This window comes from Mesoplodon densirostris, chromosome 6, assembly GCF_025265405.1.
Source record: "Mesoplodon densirostris isolate mMesDen1 chromosome 6, mMesDen1 primary haplotype, whole genome shotgun sequence".
Taxonomy (NCBI): domain Eukaryota; kingdom Metazoa; phylum Chordata; class Mammalia; order Artiodactyla; family Ziphiidae; genus Mesoplodon; species Mesoplodon densirostris.
Window position 1 is genome coordinate 6,071,270 of NC_082666.1, and position 13,326 is coordinate 6,084,595.

At 53.2% G+C, this 13,326-nt stretch overlaps 1 protein-coding gene across 1 annotated transcript in view; it reads right to left on the bottom strand.

The window, feature by feature from the left end:
* The window catches only part of HMCN2 (hemicentin 2), a 148,713-nt gene that overhangs the window by 90,173 nt on the left and 45,214 nt on the right, over nucleotides 1-13,326 (bottom strand). The window contains exons 16-21 of the mRNA XM_060101560.1: nucleotides 7,691-7,879; nucleotides 6,528-6,623; nucleotides 6,097-6,224; nucleotides 4,312-4,456; nucleotides 1,061-1,173; nucleotides 774-933 (exon numbers count right to left, since the gene is read on the bottom strand). Coding sequence (XP_059957543.1) covers nucleotides 774-933; nucleotides 1,061-1,173; nucleotides 4,312-4,456; nucleotides 6,097-6,224; nucleotides 6,528-6,623; nucleotides 7,691-7,879 — 831 coding nt within the window. The remainder of the gene's footprint in view (nucleotides 1-773; nucleotides 934-1,060; nucleotides 1,174-4,311; nucleotides 4,457-6,096; nucleotides 6,225-6,527; nucleotides 6,624-7,690; nucleotides 7,880-13,326) is intronic.

Below are 13,326 nucleotides of genomic sequence, written 5' to 3' on the forward strand. Positions count from 1 at the left end.
TGTCCTCCTCTTGCTTCTCTCCATCCTGCCTCCCTTCCCTGGGGACATTCTGGCAGGTTCTCTCCTCCCTCTCCTCTCTCTCCTTTCTCACCCTTGATTATCCCATTTATTCTCAGGAATAAATGGGATTAACCATCAGATGATGCCCAGTTTCCCTTTGTGCCAAGGGCCCCAGGGAAACACGGGTTCCAAACAGTTCAACACACAGTTAATTATTTAATCACAGTTGTGATGGGCACTAAGAAAGGGACATTCCAGAGAGTTCACAGCAAGGTGACTTGACACAGCCTCAGAGATCAGAGAGAACTGAGATCTGACTGACGGGAGAAGTAGGCTGGAACAGGTAAGGGAAGGGCATTCCAACAGAAGAAACTGCACGTGCAAAGGCCCTGAGGCAGGATGGATCATTTAAGAAATTGAAAGGAGGCCAAAGGGTCTGGGCACAAAGAGCTGGGGAGAAAGGTGGGCGAAGGGGCTGCCAAGATGGGAGGGGGTCCAGTGTAGGGCCTTGTGTCTTTCCAAGGCTCGTTAATGTGATGCTTTCCCCCCATCCGGTGACCAAGGGCTGTGTTGGAACCACTCTTAGAGCATGCCCACACTACAGGGGACAGTGCTCTGAAGGACAGCTTTGGTCTACATGCCCTTCAGACGTGAGGAATTTAGAGGCAGGGTTGACGAGATGCAAGGAAGATGCAAGTGAGGTCAGATGGTCCATGCCCCTGCCTCGATGCCTGCCAAGCCCCTCCCCCAGGACAGGGGCAGCAATCACTCACTGTTGACAGAAAGCTGCATCTCCAGGCTGGAGAAGCCCACGGCGTTGGTGGCTGTGCAGACATAGGCCCCTGCATCCTGGGCAGATGGCTGGGCGATGACCAGGGTACCATCCTTGCTCACATTGTAGTGGGGATCCCTGGAGGCCAGGGCATTGGTTTCCTGTGGTAGAGTCACAGGTGACATCAGCAGAGCCCACCACACCCCATGGCGATTTGCATCATTCCTCTCCCCATGATGCACTGGGCCTACTTCTCTGGTTACCTTTGTGGTAACAGGCTTCACCTACCTTGGTCCAGGTGACGGTAGGGGTGGGCACTCCTGAGGCTACACAGGGGAGAGAGGCTGGAACGCCTTCATTGGTGATATGGTGGGTGGCAGTGGGCTGGATTCTAGGTGGCACTTTTAAAAACAAACCAATTTCATAAACCAAAGTTCATAGCAGCATTATTCACAACAGCCAAAAGGTGGAAACAATCCAAACAGAGGGTAATGGATAAACAGAATGTGATGTGTACATATGGAATATTATTCAGCCTTAAAAAGGGATAAACATCTGATTCATGTTACAACATGGAGGAGCCTTGAAAATATTACGCTAAGTGAAATAAGCCAAACACAGAAGGACAAATACTGCATGATTCCACTTACACAAGATACCTAGAACAGGCAAATTCATAGAGACAGGAAGCAAAATGGTGGTGGCCAGTGGCTAGGGGAGGGGGAAATGGGGAATTGGTGGGTACAGAGTTTCAGTTTGGGAAGGTGAAAAAGTTCTGGAGATGGATGGTGGTGATGGTTGTGAAACCGTGTCCCATAAGGTTAAAAAAAACCATCCTGAAACTGTGCCCCATGGGGTTAACAGAAATTCTTGGCTTGTCTTACAGCTTGCTAAAAACCCCTCTGCTTGAGCCCGCCTTCACTGAGCAAGCTGGCTTAATTGTTTCGTTGCAAATTGCAGACCCTCCAAGCTTCATGTAGCCTAAACAATAAGATGTTTGTCTGAGTTGTTTTCCAGGAACTTGGTGTCTAGTTTGAGCTCAAGCCAGCTAAGACTGGTTGGGACCACAGACCCTAAAACTGGGCCTGCACAGGTATCTGGTGGATGACCTTTTGACATCAGAGGGCCAAAAACCCCACCGTCAGATCATGCTAGGCGCCTCCATTTTTGAACATGCATCCCATGAAGAAGCATGTAACCCAGATACACCTGCACAGGACACTGACTAGCTCACCTTTTCCCTACCTGCAATCACCTTTCCCCATGCCTAAGACCACCCTACTTCCTTATCCCATAAATACCCCAAGCCCCTGGCCTGTGGGGAGGTGGACCTGAAGTTTGTTCTCCTGTCTCCTTGCTTGGCTGCCTTGTGAATACATCCTTTCTCCGCTGCAAACCTCAGCATCTCAGCCTTTTGGTTTGCGGTGCACTGGGCAAACAAACCTGGTGGCACAACAATGTGAATGCCACTTATGCCACTTAATTTATGCCACCAAACTGTAGGCTTTAAAATGGTTAAAATGGTAAGTTTTATATTATGTATATTTTACCATGATTGTTAAAATTTTTTTATTTTTTGGCCGTGCCATGTGGCATGTGGGATCTTAGTTCCCTGACCAGGGATGGAACCCGTGCCCCCTGCAGTGGAAGCACAGAGTCTTAACCACTGGACTGCCAGGGAAGTCCCTATTTTATCATGATTTTTTTTAAAAAAACAATTTTAACAGAAGAAGACAGCCACCACTGCTGTAAATTCATGCCCCAGACGTAGGGCAGCCTGTGTTTAGGAACCAGCTGTGCCGTTTCTTAACTGTGGGACTTTGGATAAACCACTTAATCTTTTGGTACCCGTATTCCTTGATCAGCTAAAAAGCTAAATTAACCCTAATTCCCTGCTCACTCTCTGGGGATGGACGGATGAGAAACGGCAGAAAATAGTGTTCACAGGACACAGTGAACTTGAAAATAAGTGCAAAATCCGTCCTGGGCATCATCCAGATCTGCAGGCATTAAAACAGGGCGGGAAGGGGGGATGTCTCCAAGAGGAGCAGGGGAGGGGGAAACAGGCATGGAAAAACCAGAACCGGGAGGGAAAGTCAGAAGCCAAGGGCTCTGACGGTAACACTCAGTTCCTTTAGGGTGGGAAATGCACTTCTGGATTTTCCCAGGTGGCAAAAGCCAGCAAGTCGATTAGCATTTGTTGAATGGAAATGAAATTAGCCAAGAGAGATGGGCTTGATCGCCACTGCACAGAGGAGGCTGTGCGGCAGGGTGGGAAGTTAGGGGGTGAGGCTTTCTACAGAGGCAGCCTTTGCTGATCCTGTGACTTGGTGAGTTACCTCCAGCTCGGAGCCTCAGCTTCCTTAACTTCAAAGAAGCATGGAGTCTTTTAAAACCACCTCTTGGAGCAGTTAGGAAAATTAAGTGAAACCTGCACACAACCTCTCAGAGGTCTGGCACATGACACAAGCCCAACCTTTGATCACTCTTATTAATTGGAATTATGAACAGACAGGACAGCTGGGTTCTAAGCCCAGCCTCTTCTGCACCTCAGTTTTCCTCTACAAAATGGGGAATGATGAGTTCTTCCCGCTCATCCCTCAGGGTTTTAATAAAACAAGTGAAACAAACAAACAAAAAGAGGATATTAACATATGCAGTAAATGACAAAACATAACCAGACTTAGTTTAAACTTCTTGTTTTACATTAAAAAGAACGGTGGTACCTGGTTGGGTGGGTGAAGGGAAACAGGGACTCTCCAATGCTGTGGGTGGGAAAGTAACTGGGCAAAATACACGAAAAGCCCTAAAAGTGTGCAATCTCTGTGAGTCAAAACTCAATTCCACAACAATAGCTTATCCTAGGGAAAGAACTGGTCACATGGGCAGAGGTGGAGCATGAGGATGTTTATCCCCAGGTGATCATGCTGGTGAGAAACAGGACACTAGGGGACAGGTTCGACATTCCTGGCTCATCCAAACAGGGGACATGCAGCCTTAAACCACTGCTTCTGAGTATTACTGACAGAAAAGAGTCATAAAACATTGTCACAAGAAACACTCAGGTTGCAAGACAGTAGTAATATTACCTAGTTCCAGTTGGTTTCTAACTATTTCTATGTATGTGTACACAAAAGATTTATACCTAATTTATATAAAGAATATATATCATGCAAAAATAATTTATATACAACATATCTAAAGAGTATATACAATGTATATATTATATACATATATACAGTGTGTGTATATGTACATGTGCAAACTCATGTGTGTATAAAGTATGAAAGATACACACCAAAACGTAAAATTATTCTGGTTCTTCTTAGCTACTGGGATTAAGGGAGGTTTCTTTTTGTTTGTTTGGTTTTGTTTTTGGGTTTTGGGTTTTTTGGGGGGGGAGGTTGTCCAATCTCTAAATTTCCTACAGTGAATATGTACTATTTGTGCAATTTGTCTAAACAAAGATGTTTAAGGTCAAGCTCCCCCCCCCGGTGCCTTCCGCCATCGTATCCTGCCCCCACCCCACCGGGACTCACCCTGGACAACCAGCTGCACGTCCCTGTGCTGAGAGCCGGCCGTGTTGCTGACCAGACAGGTGTACCTCCCTGCATCCTCCAACAGCGCCTGGTCAAGGTGGAGACTGCCATCTGCTCGGACGGAATGCTGGCTGCCCGGTGGGAGCTGGTGAGGGCGAGGAAGCACCAGCTTGGGCTGAGGGCCCCACTCAGAGCCAGCTAAGAGAGAGCACCCCAGAAACCTCACCGCCCACCGGGCCAGCAGGGAGCAGCCTGGACAGAGAGGCCAGGGGTTTGGAGACGGTGGGGGAATCTGGGGGGGGTGATGCTCCTACCCCTTCCCTGATGTTCATCCACCCCCCCACAGACCCTCAGGGCCAGGTGGGCCTGACCTCCAGCCCCCCGCTGACCCCACTCTCCCAGGGCCAACTGGTCCAGGGCAAGACACCTGACCCAAGGGGGCTGATGGGAGCCTCTTCCAGGAGTGCAGGGTTGGAGCCAGAGCCTTTACTGAGTCGGGGCTGAAGCTCCAAGGCCCTTGCACACTGAGGCCACAGAGAGGAGGGACAACCCGTCTGTGGGGAGAGAACAGAGCCATGCAGAGCAGAGCGGAGGCGTGGCCGCATCAGATGTGGTTCCAGAGAGAGAAGCAGAGAAAGCAACTCTTGGTGGCTGCCCCGGAATGTCTCCATCAGAACCGGGGTGGGGCAGGTGGCGCTGGTCCAGAATGGGGCCTGGGGCAACCTCTATAAAGATGTCCAGCCAGTCCATCCTTGGTGAGGGGCCCCAAAACCTTTCCACCAGGCCTGAGCCCGCTTTAAGCCTCCCTGTCCCTGTCCCGCGATCCCGACTGCACATTCTGCACGCCGGTTCCGGGAGAGGCTCCTGGGCTGTCTCGGTACCAGGCCCTTTCAGGCTGAGTGAGCTTGAGGCGGGCTCTGCCCCTTGCACTCGGCAGCTGGGCAGGCGCAGGTCCACCCAGTGTCCCCACTGAACTAAACAAGCTCTGCGTCTCCAGCCACTTCCTGTCCTGGTGTGGACAAGGCCCAGGGCCACCCCTCCCCACATGCCCATCGGATTCTACTGATGAAGGCTCCTCACCGCCCCAGCCTACGTGCCCAGGCAGGGTCCTCCTCGGGGTCACATCTAATGACACAGGCTGCGGAAGGAGTCACCCACTCGAGCAGCCTCAGCAAAGCCTCCCTGCTCCGGGAGCTGGACCCTGTTTGCACTGCATCAGGGACTGGAACAACAGGCCCGGGACCAGGGCAGCCATCTGGTCACACAGTCACTGCCTCTCTGGGTGTCTAGCGTCTGCTGTCTGCTGGGACGAGGGCACCTCTTTTATAGCTTTCAGGGCACAAGGACCACGGGATGTCTGAGGATAGGCCAGAAGGATGGAGGAAAAGGGAGAGGCAAAGAAGGAGTGAATGGCAGAAAGGAAATAGAGGGAAATAAAGAAAACCAAATGGATGGGAATGGGCGAAGCAGCCCCCGTGCACCCAGCAGTGTGCCAGGCAGCTGGGGCAGATGTTCAGCCGCTCGGGTCACGTCTCTGCCCTGGAATCATCCGAACGGGGGTGACGAATGCATTGCCTCTGTGCCCCTGCCCACAGCACTAATGATGCACAGGCTCCTCCGGCCAAGGACTCTAGAGGGTGAAGGATGCTATCAGTGCCTTATCAGAGAAGGTTCTGGAAAGAAGCAGGAAGGAAGAGGACATTCCAAAACAGGGGAACCGCAGAGACCGAGGTGTGAATGTGACAGCGCCCTCCTCCCCTGCGCCCAGAGGGGCCCTGCACTCACGGGCTGGCCGGCCTTGAGCCAGCGCCTCTCAGGGCGGGGCCTCCCAGCCAGGATGATGCAGGGCAGGGACACGGGCTGCCTCTCCAGCACCCGGACGGTGGAGGCGCTGCTGGCGATCTGTGGAGGTGCTATAGGGAGAGGAGACAGTGGGGTACACGAGACTCCTGTGGGTGGGCATCCGGGGGACAGAGGCCCCCACGCCCCACTGTCTCCTCCCCAGGGAACCAGCGGAAGCATCAGGATTGGGGACCCCAAAGGGTCAAAGGGCGCACTTCTTGGGGCACACTGCCCAGGAAGGAGGGGTCCAGATGCTCTTCCTGGAGAAGCTGGCTGTGGACACACCTATCCCAAAGGATGGGCAGTCATGGGGGGGTGTCTCTTGGGGTGCCTGGTGTCCCCCCAAACCCTCCTCTCCAGATCCACCAGCGAACCATGTCCAGTCACAAGGAGGTGGGCCTCTGCCTGGACCTTCCCAAAGACATTTTGAGCTTCACAGACATACGGGGCCTGGTCTTCAGGAATCACACCTGAGGGGCAGGAAAGAGGCAGGCCTGACTGTCAGAGCACAGCTCCAGGCCCCACAGGCTCCAGCTCCCCAGATGCAGACGCACCCTTGTCACAGTCTGGCCCTGCGGAGGTTAAGTAGGAGGGCTGGGATGGCAGGGAGGAGAGGGATGGGGGATACAGGCAGGCCTTGGAAGGGTGAGAAGGCCTCGGCTTGTTCATGTGTAGCATGGGGATAATTTATCAATAACTGCAGCCTGTAGTGTGATTGGGAGGGGTCAATAGATAATGCAAATACAGTGCTCAGCATCCGGCCTGGCACGTAGTAAATAGAAGCAGTAGTAGCGACGATGATGATGGTGGTGAGGACGATGGTGGTGATGGTGAGGATGGTGAGGATGGTGGTGATGGTGAGGATGGTGAGGATGATGGTGATGGTGAGGATGGTAAGGATGGTGGTGATGGTGATGATGGTGAGGATGATGAGGATGATGGTGATAGTGAAGATGGTAAGGATGGTGGTGATGATGATGGTGGTGATGGTGAGGATGATGGTGATGGTGAGGATGGTAAGGATGGTGGTGATGATGATGGTGGTGATGGTGAGGATGGTGAGGATGGTGGTGATGATGATGGTGATGGTGAGGATGATGGTGATGGTGAGGATGGTAAGGATGATGGTGATGGTGAAGATGGTAAGGATGGTGGTAATGATCATGCTGGTGATGGTGAGGATGGTGAGGATGGTGGTGATGGTGATGGTGAGGATGATGGTTACCACATATGACACTTAATATGTGTCAGGAACTGCGCTAAGGGATTTACGTGTATTATTCACGCAATAGCTCCTTAAGGTGGCCTGTTATTAAACCCAGGTGGTAGGTATTGTCATTATCACTACTGTGACCAGTGCAGAGTAGTGGGATGACGTGACCAGAGTCACCCAACTGAAATATGACCCTGCAACAGCCTGACCTATGGTCAGCACTGGGGGTCAGGACCCTGCTCCCGGCCACCCAGTCTGGGGGCTGAGGGTGTTGGAAGCCATTCTGTCTCCCCTGCCCACCCTCCCTCAGCCCCAATCTCTTACTTTCAAAGAACAGCACTCCTGAATCGGGCCGCCCAGTCCTGCTGCCCTGCCCGGGCCCCAGCAGCTGGCCATCTCCACGGCGCCAGGTGACCATAGGGGACGGGCGGCCCGTGGCCCCACACACCAGGAGGGCACTCCTCCCCAGTTCCACGGTGACATCCTGGGGCAGTTCTGTCAGCTGGGGCGCATCTGCAGGGAGGTGAGCGGTCAGCCTCACCCAGCCCCCAGGGCACTGTTTGGAGGACTGCCTCCCCTCTGGTTGCTGGGGGGGTTTCCCTCTTCCAGCCGCACCCTCATAAGCCTGACTCATATCCAGGGCTCCCAGGGCCAACTGGAGTTTGGCAGGGTCCACCCTGAAGAGCTCCTGAGGATGATAAGGCAGGGCAAGTGCCCTTTGGCAGGATGGAGTCCTCACACCCTACATGGGGTCTCAGAGACCCCGCTTTGCCCAGCCATACGGGGGAGCAACATTCCTGCTTCTTCTCTTTACACCTCCTGGGAAGCCCACCTCAGAGGGGCTGCAAGTCACCCTCAGCCACAGGAGGCCCACCAGCTCTGAGCGCCACCTCCCTTGCCCTCTTCCTGGGCCACGGGAGCTTCCTTTCACGGGTCTCCTAGACTCCGGCAACCATTTCCCCAAGAGCCAACTTCGCGGGGAGATTCTAGCTCATCTTTACCTTGCTTCATCCTTCTCTGCTGTTGAACGTTTTCTAAGAAGCACATAAATCTCTACTATAAAATCAAAACAAGCCTATAAATAACTTGACCTTATACTTTATGGTCCAAATGGGACACTTAAGAGTGAAAAGAGCCATATTAATAATGACACCAGGATAACAGATGCAAACAAGGGCAGCCCTGCTCACCTGAGTTATAAAACATCCAAGCAACACACGAGGATTTATTTCCTTAACTTTTGCGGCACACACTCGAAATCCCATGCCCTTCCACAAGGTAACCACTGTTAATGGTTTGTAGTGTTTCTTCCAAACTTTTTTTCTAAGCATTGTCTTACTTTTATGATTTGTGGGGGGAGTGGGCATGGATATAAGTTATTTCCCAAAACAGAAGCTCATGATCCTTTACACCTTTCTGCTGGCCAGAAGCAGGTCCAATGCCAGACAGGTCCAGGCCCTGTTCCCTGAGGCTTCTGGGCACTGTCCTCAGGTCCCTGTCCCCAGACCCACAACCAGGAAGGTCCCCAGCCTGTTTTGAACCCATTGCATCCAGCATTGTGGAAAAACCTCCACCTCTTTTTTTCTTGCTGTCTCTCTCCAGAAATCTCCCCCATCCATCCAAATCATGACATCAAATTTCCCTCTTGGCCTCAGGGAGTAGGGAAGTTCCAGGGAGATAGAAGCACAACTTGGAAAATCACTGCAAGGAGGAAGACAGTCTTGGACCCAACCTCAGACACCACCCACGAGTTGCTTTTCTTCCTCATTTGGGGCCTGGCAGCTGCCTCGGCTCAGAATCCAAGAAAGTCTTCCATCTAGGTGCCTCAGATGGCGTCACTGGTCCTGCAGAGCCTTGGCCCCGGGGGCAGAGCTTTGCTATTCCCCTCTTCCCATCCTGAGCAGAGCCGTGGCTCAGCTCCAGGGCCAGGTACCCCCAGAGCCTGCCTCCCCGGCTCTGCCCAGCCCACGGCAGGGCCCAGCTCAAACCTCCCTCCTCCAGGCAGGCCTCGTCCTGAATTCCTCCCCTGAGAGAGGACAGCTGACTTATAATAGTAAGCAAATAACATGTACAAAGGGTAGCATTTGGAAAACCTACTAAATGACAGGCATGGTGATGGTGCTTTTAGAGTTCATTCATGGCCTCAGTAAACTCATGAAGTGGGTATTATCACAACCCCATTTTATAGATGTGGAAACTGAAGATCAGGGAGATTAAGGAACCTGCCCCAGGTGCAGCTCAAAGTCAGTGGCAGAGCTGGGATCAGAGCCCAGGTCTGGCTGCTGCTAAGACCCAAGCTCTCAGCCACTGCACCCCCGTACCCCCTAGTACTCAGGGGTAACCTGGCATCTCTTCTGTCTTCTTTCAGAGGTGAATCCCGATTCACATCCTGTCCAGAAAACTGTGACTCCGTCTCCTGTGCAGCCATCCCCCTGCCCCTCACTGAAGTCCCCCAAATAAGGCGGGACCTCAGAATCCTGTACACCACAGCTGAAGGTCCTCTGGTCTCCTCACTGTGTAGATGGGAGACTGAAGCCCGAGGGAGGGGAGGGGCGGGGGCGGGGCCCACCCTGATCCTGCCACATGTCGGGTGTGGGGACGGGTTCCCAGCCCCATGCCCTTTCCAGGGTCCCATAGTGAGGCTCAGCCGCCTCTGCTTTCAGGCTCGAAGACCTCTCCTCACAGACTCAGGTGACCTTCGACAGGGAGGGATTGTGAGCTGGCCTCACAGCCACCGGATTTCCCCATGGATAGCCCTTTCTGCCTTGACCTTGGGCAGGTTTCCGGGTCAGGAGCTGCAAGTGCCCAGAGACAGCCAGACATCACAGCAGCTACCGTGCTCCCTGGAGAGGCCCAGGTCTCATCACCTGACAGCTGCAGCGCTTTTGCGGGGACGCAGCTCTGTGCGGGGGAACTGGGAACACCACAGAAGACAGAACAGCCCCACCAAGGATGCCAGCCACCAGGCTGGGAGGGGGCAGGGCAGGAGGGTGTGGCCAAGGCTGAGACTTCGTTTAACAGCATTGCTGGGCCACTCCCTCCACCCCTAGGGATTTCCCAGCAAAGTGAAATTGACAGAGGTGATGCCGTCCCTTCCTCTTACTTGGGCCCCAGGGCAAGGGACACCAGCCTGAAGGCCTGAAGCCTGGGCAGGGCCCCCCTGCCACCCCTGCCCCACTGGACACCCGTGGATGAACCCCTTCACCACTCTGAGCCTCAGTTCCCCATCCAGAAGGAGGGAACTATTTTTACCCTGATTCCAGCACCTTAAAGTTCCAGGACTCTTTATCATTGTCTGGAGACCCTGTAGCCTGCCAGCCTCCTCCGCCATCCCCCCAGTTCCTGTGGCTCAGAGCCCTGGGGCAGAGCTGGTGGGGATGCACCAGCTCAGGAAGGAGAGCTCCAATCAGTCCTGACTCAGTTTGTTCAGAAGAGGGAGGGGGTCTCAGGCCCAAAGACTGTGTAGACAGGCAGGGTGGCCAGGGAGAGGCTGGCCTCAGGCCCTGCCCTGCATTTAGGGGGAATTCCAGGGTATCTGTGAATGAGACAACGCTGGGGATGGCCTCCGCATCCGCCTCCCTGGAAGACTCCTTTCCCCATAGAAAGATCGTTCGGTCGAGCCTGGAGCCACAGCCCCATTGGCCAGGGCTGCAGGATGACTCTCCTCCCTAAAAAATATTTTAAATGATATTTTATGACTGTTTATAAAGACAAACACAATCTGGATTCGTTTTTAATCTATTTATTATTCTTCACTTTTTTCTTCTGATGGCAATAAAATCAGAGCCCTGTCCAGCAGTCCTAAAAGTATCAGGGGCTCTGGGCCCTTGCCTGTTGTGCCTGATAGAGAAGCCACCCAGATACTGACCACACTGGCCACAGAGCCCAGCTCTGCTTCTCTCCTGCTCCCCCAGGCTGGCCAGAGGGTCTTTGCTTCCACAAAAGCACACCCCCAGCTCCCCTGCTCACTCACCCAGCAATCAGGGGCTTCCAAATTGGGAATAAGAAGCAGAGACTAAAACGAGAGGATAGAAAGAGGGCTGAGTGAACATCCATTTAGAGGGAAATCCAGCAGGGCAAAGGGAACTTAGCTCAGGGCAGTTTTTTTGTTTTTTGTTTTTTGTTTTTGCGGTACAGTACGCGGGCCTCTCCCTGTTGTGGCCTCTCCCATTGCACAGGCTCCGGACGCGCAGGCTCAGCGGCCATGGCTCATGGGCCCAGCCGCTCCGCGGCATGTGGGATCCTCCCGGACCGGGGCACGAACCCATGTCCCCTGCATCGGCAGGCGGACTCTCAACCACTGCGCCACCAGGGAAGCCCAAGGGCAGTTTTAAAGTAATAGAAAGAGTGGGACTTCCCTGGCAGTCCAGTGGTTGAGACTCAGTCTGTACTTCCACTGAAGGGGGCATGGGTTCGATCCCTGGTCAGGGAACTAAGATCCCGAACGCCGAGTGGCGTGGCAAAAAAAAAAAAAAAAAAAAAAGTAATAGAAACAGCACTGAGCTCCAGGAGCGGGTGCCGACCCGTGGAGCCCAGTCACCAGCCGTGTGATAATCACTCCGCCTCACTCTGCCTCGCCAGGCCCTTGTCAGCCTGGTCCAGCCCACAGGCCGTGCACTGATTATGTATTCTATTCAAGCCCTGAGTGAAGCACATTATCTCATTAAATCTCTTAAGGTCCTTGTGAACAGCCTCTATCAGTATCATCCCCATTTTACAGATGATGAAAGTGAGGCTCAGAAAGGTAAATAACTTGGCCAAACAAGCAGCAGGACCAGAACATTGATCCAGGACTCTTATCAGCCAAATGCCAAGTCCAGAGGGGATGCAAAATCACCTCGCAGGCTTGGTCCACAAATACAGGCACCTGCTGGCAGTACAGGAGGAGGCTGCCGTCCTCCCTGTGCCCCAAATACCACCAGGAAGCCAGTTCCCAGCTGAACAGCAGGAAGTGGGCACAGTGCCCACGCGTTCTCAGCTCTGGCAGGCTCCGCCAGCCTGGCCAGGAAGGCTGCAACACAGCTGCCACCCAGATGGGCAGGAAATTGAATTTCCCACCACTGCTGCCAGGCCAGCTCGCCCCAGACACACAAGTGTTGGGCCACTGTCCATGCTGTCCCTGACCTCGAGGCCAGAGGCCACCAGTGGCCCCGTGCCCCAGAAGCCTGCCTCTGGGATGCCAGCCATCCCCCGCCACCTCTCACCTGGGGAAAAGACCCCAAGACCAATGGCTAACAGGTGAAGGAACAGGCATGTCAGCCTGGGCTCCAAAGAAATAAAGTTTTGCTGGACAGAAATTAAGCACAGAGCAAAGGATGACTGCTTGTAACAATGCCAAGGGCAGCCCTCCCTGGAGCACCCTCTCTGCTCACCCAGAACCTACTGACTAATCACAAGGACAGTGACATTTGTCAGAGCCCATTGTATCCGAGGCCTTTCTTATCTCTCACTCACACAACATCCAGAAATATCTTGCAGGTGAGGAGCCCGAGGCTCACAGTGCGGAAGCAACATCCAAGCCCTCCTTGCCGGGAGCATCAGGATCAAGTCCAGGGGCTAAAGGCCCGGACCCTGGGTTCAGGTCTCAGCTCTGCCACTCACCAGCTGTGTGACTTTGGGCAAGGCACTTAACCTCTCTGTGCCTCGTTGTCCCCATCTATAAAAGGGATAATGTAGAACCCATCTCAAAAGGTTGTTATGAGGATTATATGCTAGTATATGAAATGTGCTTAGAGCTGGCCCGGCATGTGGCAGATTTCATGGAAGACTTATTATATTTTTATTATCAAGCTCTAGGCCTATAGCTTTCCATACCCACCCCACCCCACCCAAGAGCTCAGTCACACAGTGCACTGTAGATAGGGAAAGTCTGAGCACATCAATCTTCTCCCTAGAAATCTCTTACCGCCTCCAGAGAACAAAGCCCAAACTCCACCAGGCTCCCTAGCCCAAGGAGTTCT